We start from the raw sequence: 20,759 nt of genomic DNA, 5'->3' as shown, positions 1-20,759 counted from the left end.
TCAAACTCCAACATGAATAGCTTTTAACAGTAAACCTACGGAGGCAATTACCAACTATTAGCTGCACCATGGAAAATTATTTTCATAAATATTATAGTCTTCATACCAACACAATATGAAAATAGAACCCATTTCCTGACCTCATAATAATCACATTTGGTTTCTACGTATGAATCATAACCATTTATTTATTTAGAGAGAAAAACTTGTTATCCTATGTAGTAATGGCTACCCATAGGATATTTTTTTTAATTATTATTCTTAATACAAGCTTCGGATAGCATGTCTTGATACTGATAATGAAAACATGAGCAATGGCAATTATTATTATTTTCTTCAGGAAGGGGCATGGGTGTTCTAGGCACTTTAAGAAAAATATGACACATTAGATTTTCTCTTCTAAAACCTTCTGCTTTTCCAAAATGGCAAACAGAGTTAGTTTTTCTTCCTTCTGTCAAAAATATGTAAATAATTGTTCTTGGAAGCACATGTTTAATCTCAGCAACAAGCTCTTTTGTCTTTCCACACCGTAAAAAGGATCTCTGTTGACATGACGCAACCTAGGAAACCCAGGGTATCTCCTCTTCAGCATTTTTTTTTTCTCCCTAAGCCATGGGCAAAACCATTCTTGTCAGCACCTCCCATGACATGTAAGAGGAGCTGGAAATTTGCTTTGCGTTTTCTAGGTTTCACGACAGCTGAGTTCCCAGTTTTTAAACAATGAGAAGCTCACAAAACAATGAAGGACAAGACTCTTGACCAAAGCCTGACTGTGTGCCTGGCACTGTGCTGGGACCTTCATGTCTGCCTGAGCACTGGACACTAAGATGGGTGGGTTTTTTACTTCTCCCTACACTGTGTGTTTGGGAACTTACGCCTTTTTTAAATTTTTTGGTAGTAGATCAAAGTCACCTCTAAACAACAGTGGAGCTCTGAGACATTGCTGGTTTCTGGCTATGTCTTTATTCTGGAACAAGGTAAAGTGCACTAAAGTTATTCAAACATTCAATCCAGAAAGGTGTGTGTTATATTAAAATTGTGTTTATATGTGTGTATCATATGTGTGTATATAATTTCCATTATATATATATATGACTAGATAGTCATTCATATCATACAATATCACTCTATAGCATCAGATTATTCATAAAGACACATTGCAAATCAGGTTTTTGGTCAAACACTCAACTATATTAAATGGCCAATGGGAAGAAATACCAGGACTTCTTAAACCGGAAATCAGGAAGCATGGGTGCATTTGCCATCATTTTTTAGTAGAAGCGAATTAGCTCCTTAAGTATGGAATGTGTGTGTGTGTGTGTGTGTGTGTGTGTGTGTGTGTGTGTGTGTGTGTACATATCCTCAAAACTTTCCCGATCATTAAGAGTTCTGAGTTTGTCACAGGCCACCATATGGACAGCTTGCTTTATCACTGTCACTTTCTTCCCCCTTGCCTGCCTTAATTCCAGCTACACAGTGAAATGTGCTTTGGCCCTAATAGCTACTACATAATAAAGACTTGATTTGTTCTCTGTGGAAATAATTACATTAAACTGCACTCCAGGCTTCCCAAGGCATGTGAGAGTTGGTTTAACATCTTCTGAATAAGATTCCTACTCTTATTATTTTGTAAAGAAGCTGCCAGGTATGGGGAAAAAACAGTCCATCAAGATGCTTTTTCCTTCAAGCTGTATTTACTCCCCCTTCCCTAGCCTCCCAAATCCGAGGAAAATAAAGGGCAACCTCTAAAGCTTTTTTAGACGGAAGGTCACAATTCAAAGGCCCAGTAACTCAATCCAGCACAGCAATCACATAGCTATTGGAAACACAGCCAGAAGCACCATGATTCTAGCTATTTTTATTAAGTAACGTCCACAGGTACACAACCTCAATTGTAGATTTTAGCTATATTCATACTTGCAGGGATCAAGTTGCCCTGAGGGTCGTGAGTTTAATTTTAGAATGTTGGAACAGAAGGGGGAAAAAAAGGCATACCCAACAGTCCCGCCTAAGAAAAACAATAGCTGGCATCTGCTCCAGTGAGGAGAGTACCCCTCCAGAACTAACTTGTAAGTAAGTGAAATGTTTTTTTCAGTTTTTAGAGTCCCAGAATGAACAAGAAGGCTTATTTTGGGTGGTTTCATAGTTGGACTATTCTATTGATTACTTGTGGTTCAAGTTACTTCTTTGATTTCTTTCTCTCTTTATTCTTTCTTTTCAGGATATCAGAAGCCTGGTTTACCTGAATTGCAGAGATTTAACCAGATGGAGTACCTGGAATCCTTTGCATAGTGTAATTGAAATGTGGGAGATTCTTAAAAAACAAGGCTTTGGTTGATAGGGAGTTAGCGCTGGTGGCTTGTTTTTTTAATCAATACAAGGAAAAACAAATAGTTTACCAAGAGGTCAGAGTGCCAGTGGAAGAGCCCTCCAGTGCCTGATTCTCATTGACAAGCCCTGCTGAAAGATCCACACAACCCCCATTAGTCTGGCCCCCTGGGATGGCTGTTCACTTTCCTTCCTGTCCTTGCCTGAGTGGATGGTCTGCCCTGCCAGCCAGTGGGAGGGAGGGGGCCAAGGAGGAGGTAAAGGGCTGGGGGGAGGGGGCCAAGGAGGAGATGAAGGACAGAAGGACAAAAACAAAGCCGACCCAGAAAGAAGGGATGCACGACAGTGTCAGAACTGCCCAAGCACCACAGCTCCTTAGTTTAGAAAGTGTCAAAAGAAAACTCAACGGGCATAGGTATCTGGGGTTTATACATTTTAAACTGGCAAATCTGTCACTGTTGTCTCCATCTTGTTTGTGAGGACTTTCATCTGAAAAGTCTACAAATGAAGACAAATAGAGATGACTTAACTCCCCACAAATAAATTCATTCGTAATTAATTAATGAAGACTTTTAAAGAGGAGGAACTTAGAGGAGCCCAAGGCTCTAATTCTGATTGTTGCTTTGACTCTTGTTTATGACTCTGAGTGACAATGAAGGGCACATAAAAAAAAAAGATATTCAGTAAGATATTGTACACTCTTGGCTTTCTGAAGCAGCATGCAAGGGTCCTGGCTTCCGTCCCTATCTTGCCGTGTCCTTGACCTGTCCACCACTATTTCAAGTTCCTTTTTTCCTAAGTTGTATAGAATTATTAACTTGTACCTATACTCTCAAGGGTCCTGACTACACTAAAACAAATACCCTACGGATTGATTTGAGTCTTAATTTTCGCTCTAGAGTGGGTTTTCTCTTTGCCTTTAGTTACCGTTCACCTATTACATTTTTTAACCTTTGACCTAGCTAACTGCAGGTTTGATGAATGCAAAGTCAGATCCCACCCCATACCAAACAAGCATGAGAATGAAAGCCTCAAGAGGACGAGGAGAGGTCTCAGGACTCAGAACAGCCTGATGCAGGTAGTAGGTGTTCAGCAAATGCCACTTAAATGAGTTAAAGCACGTGCACGATGCCACTATAAGGAACATAATCCTAGTTTGTAAATGTGAAAATCATTTCTCTGAATTTCTGTTGTGTCTATCCACCCCTCCCCTCCCCCATACAATGTTATACTTTTCCCTTGTGGAAACTCAAAAGCCGAATTGGCTAGACCATTGTCATCACTTATACTCCTGTTTGAAAGCAGAAATTAAACACTTCAAAAGAACAACATTGACTCATTTGAACTGCACTAGAAATTTGTTATCCAAACAATAAGGGACATATGACCAAAAACATTAAGAAATTACATCAGAACTTGAAGTCACTGTATTTGGTATACACACACACACACACACACACACACACACACACACACACACACATATATGTATGTATATATGTATATATGTATGTATGTATGTATGTATGTATTTGAGTGAGACTGGAAAATAAAATAGAAATAAGAGATTTAAGTTCATTTTTTAAAAAACCCATCATATACCATATAATAGTTCTGAGTACTCACTGCATTCTTTTTGTTTTGTTCTGTTTTTGTTTTTTGAGACTAGGTTTCTCTGTGTAGCGTTGTAGACCAGGCTGGCCTCGAACTCACAGGGATCCACCTGCCTCTGCCTCTTGAGTGCTGGGATTAAAGGTGCACATCACCACTGCCTGCCATCCACTGCATTTTTAAAGCCCTCTAGTATCCTAGTATCAGTCCATTTCCTTCATAATTAAACCAATGAAATGGTACACAATGCCATGAAGATACAATTAAGAATACTTCACAATGTCTTAGCCTTAAATTCTCCTCTATGGAAACATCTACAATGATGTCATTGTCAAAATTTGCAGTTTCTAGCGTATACAGGAGGGTAACCAATCAAATTAGTTAGCGGGCCTGCCAGCTAGGACTCAGTAAATACTTAATATGTCTCTAATACTTGTCAGGTATTGGGGACAACAAATGAAGCAGTGAGCACACACAGAAGATAGAATCCTTGCCATTAAGAAATCTTTCTCATGTACACCCAGAAGAGTATAAACCTCCCCTCCCCATCAGCGCTCATAGACCAGTCAACCCCATCCAAATTATTGTGGCAAGAGTCTGAACTCGCTTTTACTAAAAGCTCTGACTAGTCCAAAGGCAAATATCTCCATCCGATCACCCAGAGTAAAAACCATGATCTTTCTTTATGAATCAACATTAATACAAGCCCCAAGTAGGCAAACGCAGACGGCCTCTACTAAGACGTAGAAGTCAAACAAAGAGTAACAAAGACTAGACCAAAGCCAATATGGAGTCAAGCAAAGTAACTCCCATTATTATTCCTAAGAGAACTAAGAGAAAACACTACAGTCATGAAACTAGAAGAAATTAACAACAGTGTCGCCCCCCCAACCCAAAATAATAATGGAAGAATATACAAGCTGGGGTATGGCTTGATGGTAGAATAATATGCAAGACCCTGGGTTCCATCTCCATCACTCAAGAGGAAGAGAAGGAAGAGGAGAAGAAAAGGTCATAGGAAGGAGAAAGAAGAAGAGTGGAAAAGAGAAGAGGAGCCAAAAGAAGAAAGACTGGAAAAGATACATGGGAAATAAAATTTAAGATAACAGAAGTGTCAAAAATCAGTAGAGTTCACAAAATAAACTGGGGCAGTCGCCCAGGAAAGCGACAAGAGGTGAGAATTATATGAAACAGCCTAATGAAATGCTATATACTCCTGGTGGTCCAACATAAAGATAAGTGGAGCTTTAGAAAGAAAGGAGAGAAACAAGGAGCAAAATTCAGCCAATGATGCTAAAACATTTCCTAGAACATGAGGTTTCAGAGTGGAAGAGTTCTGTGAGTCCCAGACAGAGCGGACAAGGACAGACTCACATTAGTGGCTGTGAAAAATTTTAGAACACTAAGAAAAAATAAAATAAGGCTGATAGAATCCTAGAGGGAGAAAAGCAGACCACAGCTGAAATGAAGACTGTAACCAGATGTCTTAACTAGAACATGTAGTTCTAGAAGGTTAAAGGGACCAATGACCTCAGATTCCTGGAGAAAACAAAATCCCATCTAGAATTTTATAACCCACCATACTTGGGAAAATTAATCATTTAAATTAAAGCTACAGAGGAGCAAGGGGGCTGGGATCAGACTGTAAAGTGATTAAATAAATAAGTGAAAACAAAATAAAAAACAAAACAAAAATAAATTAAAGCCATTTTCTAAAATACAAACCTAAAAAATAACCATTATCCTCATATCTTTTTCTTGGGAAACCAATAAAAGATAGTTTTTGGGAAAAGTAGGAATCAAATGTCTTATATTACACAGATGATGTAAATTGGAAAGAGGTGAGCATAAGCCCAGTCCTCATGGAATGGAAGTGGACTCTCATTTGACCCTATCCACAAAAAATCAATCCAGAATAAAGTCCTAATTACTATTATATATGTATTATATACAACAAAAGTCCTAGAAGAAAATCCGTGGGGAAGGTCCTAACAATGTCTTCACAGGACACCTGGAGGAGAAGCAGCGGGGGCAGGAAGCTGGTGGGACCACAGTACACCAACAGCTGCCGCAAAGGAGACAAGAAGAGGGAAAGTCATCCTGTGCTTTGTAAATAGATGATCACAATTATGTATCAGAATAGCGGCTAATCTCCAAAGCATCTAAAAAATCCAAGTCATTCACCAGCAAACCAAATAAGCCAATTAAAGAAGACATAAAAGTGGCCGACCAGAATATGAAAAAGATGTGCAACATCAGGGAAATGCTCATCAAAATCACAATGAGGGAGCTAGGAAAATAGTTCATTGGGTAAGAGTGTTTGCTATGCCAGCATGAAGACCTGAGCTCAAATTCCCAGCACCTACATAGAAAGCTGCTGTGGGTCTGCAGTTCTGTAACCCCAGTGCTATGGGGGAATGGAAGATCATTGGGGCTTGTTAGCTACCAGACTAGTTCCAGGTTCAGATAAAGAAATCCTATCTCAAGGGAATAAGGTAGAGAGTGATGGAGTACAACGTGCACACACTCTCACACACACACGCACACATGCACACACACACACACATATACACACATCCTGAGGTATCATTTCACTCTTGTTAGAATGTCTGTAATTATAATTAAGGGATCAATAACACAGTATCAATGAGGGTGTGGAGAAAAGGAAAACTCTCCTTGACCACTGTTGGCGTAAATGTTCATTGAAACAGGTGTTTTGGGAAAAAGTGTATTTTTTTGAGGACTTCCTCTTTACTAATTTTCATTATGATTATATTAATTTTAAGGGATTTATTTATTTACTGTGTATATGTGTTTTGCTTTATGTACATCTACACACTGCATGTGTGACAGGTTCCAGTGGAAATCAAAGGACGGCATTGGAGTTAAAGTTGGTTTGAGACACATTGTGGGTACTGGGAACCAAACCTGTGTCCTCTGCAAGAGCAGCCAGGGCTATTAACACCTGAGTGGTCTCTCCAGCCCCTTATTTTATCTCCACCAACAATGTGTAAAAATTTCTCCTTATCAACATCCACATTAATATGTTATTTTTCATATTTAGCATTTGTAGATGTTTAATTTATTTAACATTTTACCTTTGACAACGACTGTCTATTCCATTATTCATATGCCACATATATGTGTACACACATATGTAATAGAATATTTTTTAGCTGTAAGAAAACAGATCCTGTCAATTGTGATGATGTAAATGAACCAGCACGGAAATACACTAAACTAAGTACACTAGACTCAGAAAGGAAAATGCTGCATGAAAGAGTAGAAAAGTGGTTTTCATGATTCAGAAGGTGAGGAAATGGGAAGATAAGAGTTAAAGGTTATAAACCTGCAAGTAAATCAGATGGATATTTCTAGAGAACTAGTGGACCACACAAGCAGTATAGTTAACAATACGTTGTATAATGAAAATGGTCTAAGACCGTAGACACTATAAATACTCTTGACACATAAAAACTTATTGCAAAAAGTGGTAGATAAGTTAAGGTGATTGACATATTAATCACAAGTATTCCTCAGAACATCATGCTGTACATCTTAGATATGTACAATTTTAGGGGAAAAGCACAGTAGTACATGCTGCTGTAAAAGTTTATATACAGACCAAGTAACTTAAGTGTCAAGAATGGATCTAGGCATTCTGAAAGATGGCAGGCTGATGGTGCTGGTGTGCATATGGTAGGGAGGGAGCAAAACAAAGCTACCTTCTTTTTTAAAATATATTTTATTAATTTTTTCATATCACATCTCAGTTGTTATCCCCTCCCTTGTATCCTCCCATTCCTCCCTCCCTCCCTCTCATTTTCCCCTTATTCCCCTCCCCTATGACTGTGACTGAGGGGGACTTCCTCCCCCTGTATATGCTCATAGGGTATCAAGTCTCTTCTTGGTAGCCTGCTATCCTTCCTCTGAGTGCCACCAACAGCAGAAATAACAAAAAAGCCTATACATACATAGAAATTTAACAACTCTCTACTGAATGACACCTGGGTCAGGGAAGAAATAAAGAAAGAAATTTAGGACTTCCTGAAATTCAGTGAAAATGAAACAACATACCCAAATTTGTGGGATACATTGAAAGCTACCTTCTGTAACAAGTTAAACATGAAAAATCAGCAAAGGACAGTGCAAAGCTGGAAGTGGTTTTCTCTCAGGAGAGGGACCATGAAGGGAAGCAGGAGACTCTCTTCCTTATGACAATTTTTATAGACGTAAACAAAAATTTCAATTATGTGAATTTGACTTTGATTAAGTAAAATTAAAAATAGATATTGTGTATCTATGTATGTGTATATGTATGAGTTACTGACAAATAAAATTCCCCTACAACTTGATATACATGAAGAGAGTGGTGGGTGCCGTTTGAGTTAGTCAAGGATGCTTTGTGATAAGATGCTGGTGTGTGGAGAACAGAAAGGTGATACAGCTATAAAAGTGCAGTGGCCAGAAAGTGCTTGTAGGAAATGAATATTGAGATAAAAAGGAATGCGTTTGCTAAGTATGATGGAAGAAAGAAATACAGATGATATTGAGGAGGATGAAAAGCATGGGGCCAAACCATTGAGATGTAATAAGAATAAATTAATAAAGTAAAAAAAAAAAAAAAAAGAAAGAAAATCATGGGGCCAAGGATGGCTGGCAGATATGGTACACTGTAGGTTAGATAGAGTCAGGGTTTTATTTTTTGATTTAGTAGACTGGCATCAGAGGCCTCTGGGGACTGTTTCATTTTGTTTTTGAGCAGAAAAAGACACAGTGTGATTTATGTATAAAAAAGAGCAATCTGGCTTTGGAGTATAAACCAGGAAGCTCAGAACCGAGGAAGCAAAGCAAATTAGGATACTATTGCAGTGGTCGGAGCGAGACTTGGTAGGAAGCTAGCTTCTGGTTTTAACCTGAAAATTGATGATTTGTGGTCCTATTTAGTGGATGTTTTAGAATCAATGATAATTTTAGATGGGATGAATCTGGGTAGAAGACAGAAATTTCAGATCATGGCAGTCTTTCTGCATAAATGACAAACAGCAAGGATTTTTAACTTCCTTTCTATTCATTTCTTTTGTCTGCTTTGCGGCTCATGCAGCGACACGGCAAAAACTCAAAGTGCTGAACAGCCAGTATGTAAAGAAGTGAAAGTCAACAGCAGCCTTTTCATTACTATCTTATCCAGCTAAGATATCCCTCCTACTCGTGTGCATTGTGTACTAGCCTCTCTGCACCATCTCTCTGTCCATACTCAGCGGCTTGGTAGAAATGCCTTTACCTCTCCCCAGCCCCTTTTGTTCCTCATTCATTTATTCATTACAGTAGACTGATGGCACCTAATGAACCACGCGTCCCAAAATATTAGGTGTGGCCAATGAGATGTTAACTAGGGTGTGTCATACAGATGACTGGGTTCACACAGTGGGGCTAATCTCCTGGGAGTTGTGAGTGCATATAGCTACCAGAAAAAGAGCTGGTATTAGTCACAGTCCTTCAAAGGAACTGAGCTGACAGAATGAACACATATTTAAAAGGAGGTTTATTAGACTGGCTTACATGCTATGTTCCCTGTAGCTCAACAATGGCTGTATCCTATTGGATAGGCCAACAGTTCAGTAGTTGTTCAGTTCAGGTGGTTGGATGCCTCAGCAGTCTCAATCTGATGTTGAAGGCTTGGAAGACTGTTGGCGAGCTTCTGTTGGTCTTAGGTCTATGTTGGAAGGCTGTGGAAGCTGGTTCTAATATCGGCAAAGGAATGTCACCACAATAGTCTAGATGAACTGCCCAGGGGGCAAGCAAGTAGAAGGGCAAAGCTTCTTCTGTGTCCTTTATCTGGACTGTCAGAAGATGTCCTCCACATTCAGGATGGATTTTCCCACTGCACTCCACCTAATGGAAAAATCCCAACCAGGAGTGCCCGGCAACTTGCTTTTTTAGTTGATTCCAGAGCATTTTACACTATTTTAACATTGTTAAGAGTGCATTTCAGTGTACATCCACACACTACCACCACCACCCTTTTCCAGAGTTCTTCAGATTCCCAAACTGAAACTCTCTCTATATACTGATTAACCTCTAGCCTCCCCTTGGCCCCCGTGCGTACCTCCCGAAAGTGAAGTCATGTAAAATTTGTCCTCTACTCTCATAATTTTGTCATCTTTATTTTAATTGCATCTAAGTTGCTCTTAGTCTTTTCTTTGAAATATTTTCCCCAGAAAATCCTGTCGGGAAATTTCCTTTAATTCCTTCTGTTCCACTTTGGTGCTCCTTCAAAGTTAGCCTTTTTTTTTTTTTAAGGAAGACCTTTTCCTACTGCCTCCATTTTCTTTTAACTTCCAGTCATCCTCAGCCATTGTCTCTTATATGCCCTTATTCCACCTATTCCATATTCCACTTATTCCATATAGTAATTGCTATATGCACGAGATAACAATAGAGCCACCTGTAACACAATAGAGCTGTATTTTTATGGAAACACCCTCTGATTTTTTTTCTGTTTTGCATGGGTGTGGCTCCGCCTTACATCTACGCCCACCACATCTCTAATATTCTCATTAGGCTGAGAGGCTAAGGCTGAGAAGTTGGAGAAAGTGACAGGAGAACAATGAGGGTAGAGCTTGGTGGCCGAGCACCTATCTAGAATGTGAAAAGTCTGAGGGCCAACCCCTAGCACTTCAAAATAAAAGACAGGGATGGAATTGGAAATGCCTTTCAGTTTGAAATAATGGTTGCTAAGAAGGTTGTGGGCAAGTGGTTAAAACGGAAGATTTAGGCTGCAATGGGAATACACACCTTTAATTCCAGCACTTGGGAGGCAGAGGCAGGCAGACCTCTGTGAGAATGAAGCCAGTTTGGCATACAGAGTGAGCTTCAGGACAGCCAGGACTCCATATAGAAATCCTAAATGGGCTCCTATAAACAGAGGCTAAGTCTAAACCATGGGTTCAAATTTGAGTCTCTTTTAAGTATGGAACCTGGTCCCATATATCAACCAAAAGAATTAGTAACCATGAACTAATGACCTTGTTTCATATGAAATTAGACTTAACATAACCTCCAAAAAGTAAAGAAGTTTTAAAATATATTCATGGGCTATAATCACAATAAAGTATAAAATATAAAGAAGCGAATGAAAGCCATTTTTCGTAGCACACATCTTTAATCCCAGCAGTGGTGTGGCAGAGGCAGAGCAATCTCTGTGAGTTCAAGCCCGGTATGGGTCTCCACAGGAGGTTTCAGCAGGACTATATAGAGAGATCCTGTCTCAAACAAACCAACAAACAAAAACAAATGAAATAAAAACAGAAATGAATAAAGAAAAAGAGATTTTGTTTGCTATCAATAATCAGATCTGAGGACAGGTGAGGCAATATGGTTTTGAAATTCATTGGGTCTCTTCATGTGTCTTTTGTCAAGATTTGAGGATATTTGGAGGTTTGCTGCTTCCCTTCAGCATGAACTTGCTATCATAATTGGAATTACATGAATAGAATTCTGTGTGGAAAGAAGATGGAATCCCTCAAACTCAGGAGTTACACTCAGTAAGTAAGTAAACATGTACTGTCTTGTGAAAATTAGTCATTCTTACAAGTAAAACACATTGGAAATTGTATTGTAAAATACATTCCATAAGTTGACTTCTGAGCTTTGGGGATAACAACTACTTACCAAAACACATGTGAATGTGGAGATTTCTTTCTCTATATAAGAGTCTTCTTCAGGGTGTGAAAGAGTCTCCCTGGTATGGCCAAGAGAAAGCAACCATGAAGTCTCTGAGTCCCCAGTAGGGGCACAAAAATGCAAAGAAATTTGGTGATGTTGAGATTTCCTGTGAGGAAAAATGATTCCACAAATAGATCACTTGAACCTGGAGGCTATGGTTGGGACCAGTAGAATGCTGGTCAAAGGGGAACCACACCTGTGTCTGCTTCCACAGGTGGCTCACCATGAACAAGTAGGACAGTGGCAACTTTATTGAATCAAAGAGAATATCAGGTACCACAAAGTCACCCCAGATATAAAGGTGGCCTAAGAACAGGATGCATGTGTCCGAACCTCCAGGAAATAACTTCTGTTGTCTTGAGGAGAAAGGTGAAGGAATGTGGTCTAGAAAAATCTAGAAATGTTAGAATTTAAATCCACATAGGACATATGCCTGAAGACATGTTTCTTTGAAAAAGATGTTAGCAAATGATTTTGGTTTTAATTTTTGTTTGGCTACTGCTTGCTTAGAAACAGGATATAAAACCTTGTGGAAACAAGTATTAGCTTTGATTTAATATCGGAGTTATGTGCAATAGGTAGTAGCCACTCTATGACAAACATCTTCTGAGGCTCAAATGAAACCTTCCTACAACATGCCCTCTTGGCCTGGCCACCTTACAGGCCACTTCTCACATTAGAATTCTTCATAGATTTAAGGGTGAGCTTTAGACTTCCAGCTTGCTGTAGTGACCCTAGATGATCGAGCAGGTGCCGTATCTTTCGCATCCTCTAGTCTTGCCATGTGCACTTATTCCTAAACCCTACCAATGACTCCATGCTTTTGTATTGCCCCTGCACTCAGAATGTCTAGCCCTTGCTATTTTACAAATTGTGGTTCAGCATCTCCTTAGCAACCTCACATTTTTATTCCATTTTAATGCCACTTATATTTCAGTGGTGCCAAAGTTCATTCATATCTGTGGCCCTGCCTGCTTCTGCTTTTCTGTTTCAGTTAGGGACACATTCAATTCCCCACAACCCAAACCAGAACCACACAGCCTTTTCCTTCATTCATCCTTTGCTGTATGCCGAGCCAAAGCCAAGTACAGCTGATGTCAACCACTCATTTTCCTGAGCTCCATGTCTTGCCCAGTTCCTCCCTCCAACAGGTGCCCCCTAGCTTGTCACTGTATTCATTAGGGTTACCATTGCTGTGATAATGGCTCCGTGACCAAGGCAAGTTACCAAAGAAAACATTTAATAGGACTTATGGTTTCAGAGGGTTAGAGTCCATGATGCTGGGTCAAAGGAATGAAGGCAGGGACAGCTGAGAGCTCACATCTTGATCCACAATAAATGAGGGAGAAAGAATGAGCACTGGGAATGGTGTGAGTCTTTTGAAACTCAAGTCACACCTTCTTATGCTTATCCTTCCCAATAGTTCCACTGACTCAGTCCAAATATTAAAATATATGAGCCTGTAGGGACCTTTATTTCCCACTACTACAGTTCCCACACCCCAGCATTTAAATCCACACTGCAGGAAGCCTCAAATTCCCTCACTGTAGTGTTGTCCACCTCTGGCCAGGACTTCAAACCCTTCAATGTTTGACAACATGTCCCCATCAAAGATGGGAGTCCAAATCTATACAACAGCCTCCTATGATGTCTGCAGCCTAGATCTTGTCACCTGCCCCTATAGCCAGAGGGTCACCTGTTTGACCTTTCTGCTGAAGGCCTGCAACAACATGGGTGTGTGTGCTTCTTCTCAAGATGACTTTACTCATGCGGTGGCTATTATTTGAAACATCCTGCAAGTCTTCATATAGACACTAAAGTAAAAGAAAACAAGTATACACACACACACACACACACAGGGATTTAATATGCGCCTTAGCCTGCTCCCACCTGTACTGTAGACCACAGATCTATTCGAGTTTTCTGTATGCTTATGTGAGAGGAAATATCCCTCAATTTCTTCTGTGATCTCATGAAAGCAGGAAGTTGTCAGACCATCCAGGAAGTGTGGGAGGACAGGAGGAGCGAGGCAGAGGCAAGCCTGGCAACATGTATGCAAATGCATGCAATGGCACAGAGCAATTAGGTCAGCAATTGAGAAACAGGGAGAGAAACAGAATCTATAAAACTGAACATAATATCCTTGTCTGTAAAGCTGCTGCTCTGAAGTTGTGTGTACCAATCATTCACATCCATAGAAACATGTCTAATTCTGCTTTGAAGAATAAGAATTCTTCAGCGCCCGAGAGAAGAGCGACGAGGTGTCTCCGTGAATAAAGGCACTTGCTGTCATGCCTGTAGATCTGAGCTAGAGTGGAAAGATAGGACAGGCTTGTCAAAGTGGTTCATACACACTCCATGGCAGTCATGAAACACACACACATACACATACACTCATACTCACGCACATATACACACATACACTCACATACACCCTCACACACACTCACATACACACACAGTCACACATACTCACACACACACACACACACACACACACACACACACACACACACACACATGCTCACACATACTTGCTTTCTACAGGTTTCCTAGAAGAAGGTGGCTTTCCCAACATGTTCCTCACCATTACTGTACACCCTCTGCTCCCCATTCATCATATAAAATGGTCTCCTCAGTCAGTCAGTTGAGGATTTATTGGCATTTTAGTTAGCAGGTTGATCCGATGCTGTTATAACACAGAATGTACTTTGTATACAAAACATGGGCATGGATCCAAGCTAATGTCCTTAAAGCCTGGGGCCCTTGACAATTTGTTTTTCATCAGGATAATCATGTTATGAATCTGCATTTTCTTTATGCATCCCAGCCATCCTTATTTTTACTAATGTCATACAAGATGAGGAGAAACAGCACACGGATATTAAGGCTACCATCTGATCTTCCACTTGTTGGAGTAAAACTAGGCATTTTAGTAGAACCACAGATGAATTACATAATATTTATAAAAGGATCTTATAATAAAAATGAAGAAATCAAGACCAGATGAAAGTGGATAAAGGCTTTATTTTCACAATTAAAATTATATTATACTGAATTAAAGTTGTACTTACACAGTGGTAGCGAATCATTATGTAGACTATTGAGTTACAAGTTGATAAAATATACATCAGTTTAGGACATAAAGGAATCTCCGGTTTCCTCCCTTAATAAACATCTCTATTTTAAGGAGTAAAAGCTCCTTGCTGGTCCAGCAGCCTATGTTTTACCTGAAGTGAAATGGACATGTTATTAGTAAACTGCATTAAGTGTTACATTCATTTCAGATATATTTCACCACACACTTACTACCTTATATTGCAAGGATTTCTTTTTCTTCCACTAATGTTGCCAATTATCCCTTTCAAAGGCGCCACTAATAGGAAGCAGATAAGCAACACTGGTTCAAGTGTATGGCACGTTCTCCTTGACCAGTAAAGGATGGACAGGCTTCTTTCATAAATCATTCCTCAAAATGAAGCAGAGTAGGTTCTGCGTCTTGAGTGCTGCCTCAGCCACAGAACTCTGTGGCTCTGCCCCTCGTAAAGTCCAGCAGCTCCGCGCTTCAAGCTAGGAGCTGAGTCATGACTCTGGGGCTGACAGCACCTAGTCAGTTCCCTCACAAATGACTAAACAGCTCTGATTCTTACTACTATGGCAGTATTAAGTGGACACTAACTGAATCGGAGTTGAAATGGTGTCAGTCAAAATGGTGGTTTCCAACAATTTCCTACTCCTCTCAGAGCATGGCGACACTATGGACAGACAATGATGCTTTCACATACCCTGGTTACAGTTTGGGAAGGAGTGAGAGAGAGGAGGAACTATGAAGGGAGAAAAGAGAAGTGAAAGAGGAAAGTGAAAAAGAAAGGAACAGAAAGAAAAGGACCCAGAGAGGGAGAGAAAGCTGTTGACCACACAAATGAAATTCTACACTTTACAATCAGGTAGGTGTACGTATGTCTTAATTACATTACTGTTTCTAGTTTTCCAAATGCTTGAAATATTTTGGAATTTAAAGGACACAGATGCTGACTTCGCCTCAGTAAACATTACCAAGGTCTTTCTTGTTACCTTCGCATGACTTCTAAAGACTCTCCGTGATACTGCGGTTATAAGAGTTTTCGCACTGTCATCTTCTCCAGCTTTTTTAAAAGGAGAACACTCAGTTTTCTAATCATTCTAATGGACAAGCTTAAGCCCCAGCTGATGAAAAATGACTTTCACATGGTTTCTATTACCAGCTGTCATTTAGGTAAAGCTAGAGTGCCTGACTCCCATCCACACATGCTTAGGAAGCGTTAAGAACGCAGACATTCTGCGTCCGTCTCTTCACCAAGCATTGTAAGATCCACTGTGGCTTGAGTTCTTTCCCAGCCTCAATGTTGCTTATATTGGGACTTCTATGTTGGGGTGCTCCCTTCCGGGGGGAACCACCTTAGATTTCTCCTCTGAGCATCAGAGGCCAAGTTCTGGAGTCTCCCGCCAGCATCCCGTTTTTCTCACAGTTCCCTACCAGGACCTGGTTGTAGAATACACCACCTTGCACCGTATCGGCAGCTTCCCCCACCTTTTCCACTGCACGAGGCCCTCCTAGCAGACGTGTCCAGCCCGTAGCTGTGCACATCCCAGAATAGGTATAAATGCAGTCTAGTATATTTGTAGAGGACAATGTCACATCGGTGTCAAATGGTTGGGCACCCTGGTAGAGAGGCAGCTCTGCTCATCTGCTTTCGTCTTCTCAGCCTCTGAATGGCCAATTATCTGCTTGTTAAGAACTCGAGTTAAGAAGCAAGTAAAGGAAACTGTTAGAAATACCACCATGAAGCCCGTCTTAGTAGCATTATTCTTGGACAGATCTGTCTCTTACAAAGCCAATGGCAAACTCCAGAAACCTTTCTACAGGCAGCCGAACTCTAAGGAGGAAGACACACATCTGACTCAGGTGCTCACATTTTAAACAATTAGGCTTGCACATTGCAGTGTTTTAATTCGATGATGCTCACAGACTTGAAGAACTGAAATACAATCCAAAAGATTTGTGTAAATTACTCCTAGTAACTGAGAAACCAAATTAGCAGTTTTCTGGACGCAACACTAGTACTTACTTTCGCATAAAAGTGAGTACAGGCCTCAGCATAACAGGACAATTGCCTCTAACTCCTAAAGGAAGAAGGCTAATTTTCACTATGGTCCCCATGGAAAACTAGAATTGGGAGAAATGTAGGTGCAAAGGGAGAAGAGTTAAGAAGCAGAACTCAAAGGTGTATTTTAGCTGTTACAATTATCCATGGGCTCAGTGGCGAGATTTGGAGCTGTAAAATGCCTTGGTTACTTACGCTTGTCCCCCACACTCTCCCATTGAAGCTCACTGCAGTCCTAAGAGTGGGAAGACTGGATCCTTGTCCTGAAGAGGAGGAAAAGATGGCTCTGGGAGACTGGCAGAGGAGGCCTTAATCCCAGGGACTTAACCCTTAGGCTTTCCGTGTTTTAATCAATCCCTTTTTAGAATATGACCGTCAGTTAATATGACTTTGTTTAACAAATACATCTTGCATATTTCTAGTATACATGCACCGTAGTCATTAGATTTCAAAATCACTGTAACAGAATGATGTTGGCGGGCTGGGCTTAGCTGTTCATCTTGCTTCTGGTTATATATGTATTCAGAGGCCAACACCCAGGAGAACTGTTCAAAGCACACAATGGTGTGGTTATTTTTAGAACTAATAGAGATCAGGTAGACAAACTCCCATTTAGTGCTTTGAAAATGTATCGACAACTTTGCACCACTTAAGTGGCTATAGTGTAGCCTCGTATTTGCCTTCGTTTGGTAGAAAATACACTTCACTGAATTATGCTCATACCACTTAGAACTATGGATATGTCTCTGGGAGCGACAATACTCTTAATTTTGTCTAGTTTTGTAGTCAGATTCTTATGTTTATTTAATAATATCTTTTGAATCTCACTCTGGAAAAAAAAATCTAAGTGCTCCTATGCACTTCAGATCAGCACTGTCTCTCAGGCCGCGGGCAGGCAAAGTGCAAGATCTCCAGTGTGGGCAGTGTGGGAAAAACAACCGAACACAGAGAGGAGCGCGAGGGCTTCGCGCAGGCGCCACATGAGCTCAGCTTAGCACGTCCTTGGTAGCTGGGCTCAAGTTGATTGCTGTCACACGGAACTCCAGTTTTGTTGTTGCTAGATCATGTAAGATTTTAGAGAAGTCAGAATTCTATGGTTTTATTTAAAGTTTTACTCTTTAAATACTGCAATTGGGCTGCAGAGATGGCTCAGAGGTTAGAAGCACTGACTGCTTTTCCAAAGGTCATGAGTTCAAATCCCAGCAACCACATGTTGGCTCACAACCATCTATAATGAGATCTGTATACATAACAAATAAATCTTTAAAAAAATAAAATAAATACTGCAATTGCAAATTATGTTTTAAAAGTTACATGGACCAACATTGCCAGGAACAATGGTTCTCAACCTTCCTAATACTGCAGGCCTTAAATACAATTCCTCTTGATGTGGTGACCCTGAACCATAAAACAATTTTTGTTGCTGCTTCATAACTGTAATTTTCTACTGTTATGAATCACAAAGTAAACATCTGATATGAAGGATATCTGATACGGGATCCCCCTTTCCCCCAAAAGGGGTTGCGACCCACAGGTTGAGAACCACTGGCCAAGAGCAAACAGAGTTCATGAATCATAAGCTTATTTCTGCGGGTCTACTCTTCTTAACCGACAATCGCAACTATCACCCAAAGACAGTCAATCACCTTACACCATTTACTAAAAACCTTAATAGGGAAAACTATTTTATCCACTGGTTAAAATGCAGCTGCTAGGCAGGGGCTTGAGAGATGGTCTTATGGTTAAGAGCACTGGCTGCTCTGCCAGAGGACCCAGGTTTGAGTCCCCACACCCACATTGTGACTCACTCTCTGTAACTCCAGCTCCACAGAATCCAACACCGTCTTCTGGCCTTTGCAGGCATCATCCATGCAAGCAGTCCACAGGCATACATACAGGCAACATACCCAGTCACATAAAATAGAATTTAAAAAAATGTAAACATTCAACTGCTAGACAGATTTGGGAAAAAATTAGCATGAGATGAAGATAACCAGGACGCCTGCTGGTTTTAATAGTCGGCCTGAACGACACAACAGTGATTAGTGAATTTGGAAGCGTGTCTCAGGTTGGCAGGTGGACATTTGGACGGGGATCTGTCTTGATTGTCATTTGGCGCAGACCACTGGGGAAGGTACCATGCCTAAGCTGGACCCTGAACTGGATGAGAGTGAAGGAAGCTAGCTGAGGGTAAACAGGAAGTGTGTGTGCGTTTGTTTCTGTTCTTGACTGTGGGTGTATCTTGACCAGCCACCTCCAGCTCCTGCCCGTGTGACTTCCCCACAAAGAGGGATTTTAAACCAAATTTGCCCTTTGCTCCTCTATGTTGCTTTTGATCAGGGTATTTGTTGTTGTTGTTCGTTTGTTTTTCTTTGTGTTTGTTTTAAATCACGGCAATAGAAATGAAAATAGAAGAACTTGTATTCTAAAGAATATAGAGTAGAGAGGAAGAAGGGCTCGTGGCAATGTACATCACTCTCGGTGAAAAGCTGAGGATGAGGGCTTTTAAACATCAAAGCTGTTGCTCTCTGCTATCTTAGGACAACCTTAAGTCATAAAAGTAACATTAAACATATACCTTCATACTGAGCCAGATCATTTTGCATCCATATTGTTTCACGAAGTGGTTTTCACTTGGCGTTTGTTGGTTGAATGACAGAAGTTACTTCAGCTCATGCCGGCAAGCATTTTCACACCGCCTGAAGGGATTGTGACAAGTGCTAAGAGGACAGGTGAAGGAGGACACGACCTCTGAACTGAGGTCATGCTCTAATAGCCAACCAGAGCCTGGAATGATATATTGTACAAAATGATATTTATGACACAGGGCTGGCAAGATGGCATTATGGGTAAAGGTGCTTGTCACCAAGGCTGCCACCCTGAGTTCAGTTGCCAGGAATCATGTGGTAGGAGGAAAAAACTGACCCCTGTAACTTGTCCCCTGATCACTATGCTTGCCATGGTATGAGTACACAGACACACACACACACACACACACACACACACACACACACACACACACACACGATACACCTGCCCACTACATACATTCCACACACACATACACAGTGCACATGTCTACTCATTATACACAGAACATGCATATCACACACACATACACAGTGCACATGTCTACTCATTATACACAGAACATGCATATCACACACACACACACACACACACACACACACACACACACACTACATGTGTAAAAATTAAATGACACAATCTGAATACTGAATAATCTGAATCCAGCTAGGTAAGTAGAGGCAAAAGTGGAGAACACAAAGAAGAAAGTGTGTGATTGTGATCATTTACTCTGTCAGAACAATAGCACCAAAAATGAAGTGGGGCTGAGGATGTAAGTCAGTTGGTGCAGCTTGCCTAGTCTGCGTAACGTGTCCTGGGTACACACACACACACACACACACACACACACACACACACACACACACACTTATTGGTATACATCTATAATCCCAGAACTCAGGAGGTGGAGGCAGGAAAATTGGTAATTCAAGGTCATATTAGGTTACATAGTAAGTTTGAGGCTAGTCTGGGCTACAAAGAATAAATGCAAGGCATCACTCAAGGAAGAAGTCAAACAGAACATCTTTTGTCGTGGGACAGAAAGTGGAAACGTGTGCTGTCTTTTCCCATCTATAAGCAGGGATTTTTACAACAAGTAAGCAAAGGAGTAACTTTCTCACTTAGAAAGGTCATCCTGTTGCTCTGTAGAAATGATAAACTAGAAAGAAGTTAAGAGGCAGAAATACCAGCTAAGGGCTAGGGAGATGGCTTTAAGAATGCTTGCTGCTCTTGCAGAAGATCCAGGTTCAATTCTTATCCTTCATAGTGTGGCTCACAACCATCTGTAAACCCAGTTCCTGGGGATTTAACAGGCATGCACGTGGTACACATACATACAGGCAGCAAGACATTCATATA

General features: G+C 40.6%; 1 protein-coding gene across 8 annotated transcripts in view; it reads right to left on the bottom strand.

Moving 5' to 3' along the window:
* The window catches only part of EYA1 (EYA transcriptional coactivator and phosphatase 1), a 166,983-nt gene extending 147,413 nt beyond the window's left edge, over window positions 1–19,570 (bottom strand). For 4 of the 8 annotated variants that reach the window (XM_084792185.1, XM_084792196.1, XM_084792195.1 and 1 more), the window contains exon 1: window positions 17,007–17,025. Coding sequence is in view for 2 of the 8 variants with exons in the window: in XM_084792197.1 (XP_084648323.1) it covers window positions 17,007–17,074; window positions 19,390–19,417 (96 nt within the window). In the remaining 6 variants the exon portion in view is untranslated. Of the gene's footprint in view, window positions 1–11,613; window positions 11,633–17,006; window positions 17,075–19,389 lie in introns of those variants that run through there. The other 4 variants (XM_084792197.1, XM_084792199.1, XM_084792186.1 and 1 more) reach the window with 4 other exon arrangements.
* Between the last annotated feature and the right edge of the window lie 1,189 nt (window positions 19,571–20,759).

The sequence above is a fragment of the Acomys minous genome (genome assembly GCF_964271855.1).
Source record: "Acomys minous genome assembly, chromosome: 1".
Taxonomy (NCBI): domain Eukaryota; kingdom Metazoa; phylum Chordata; class Mammalia; order Rodentia; family Muridae; genus Acomys; species Acomys minous.
Note: the sequence above shows the minus strand (reverse complement) of the source record. Positions and strands in the feature narration are given on the sequence as shown.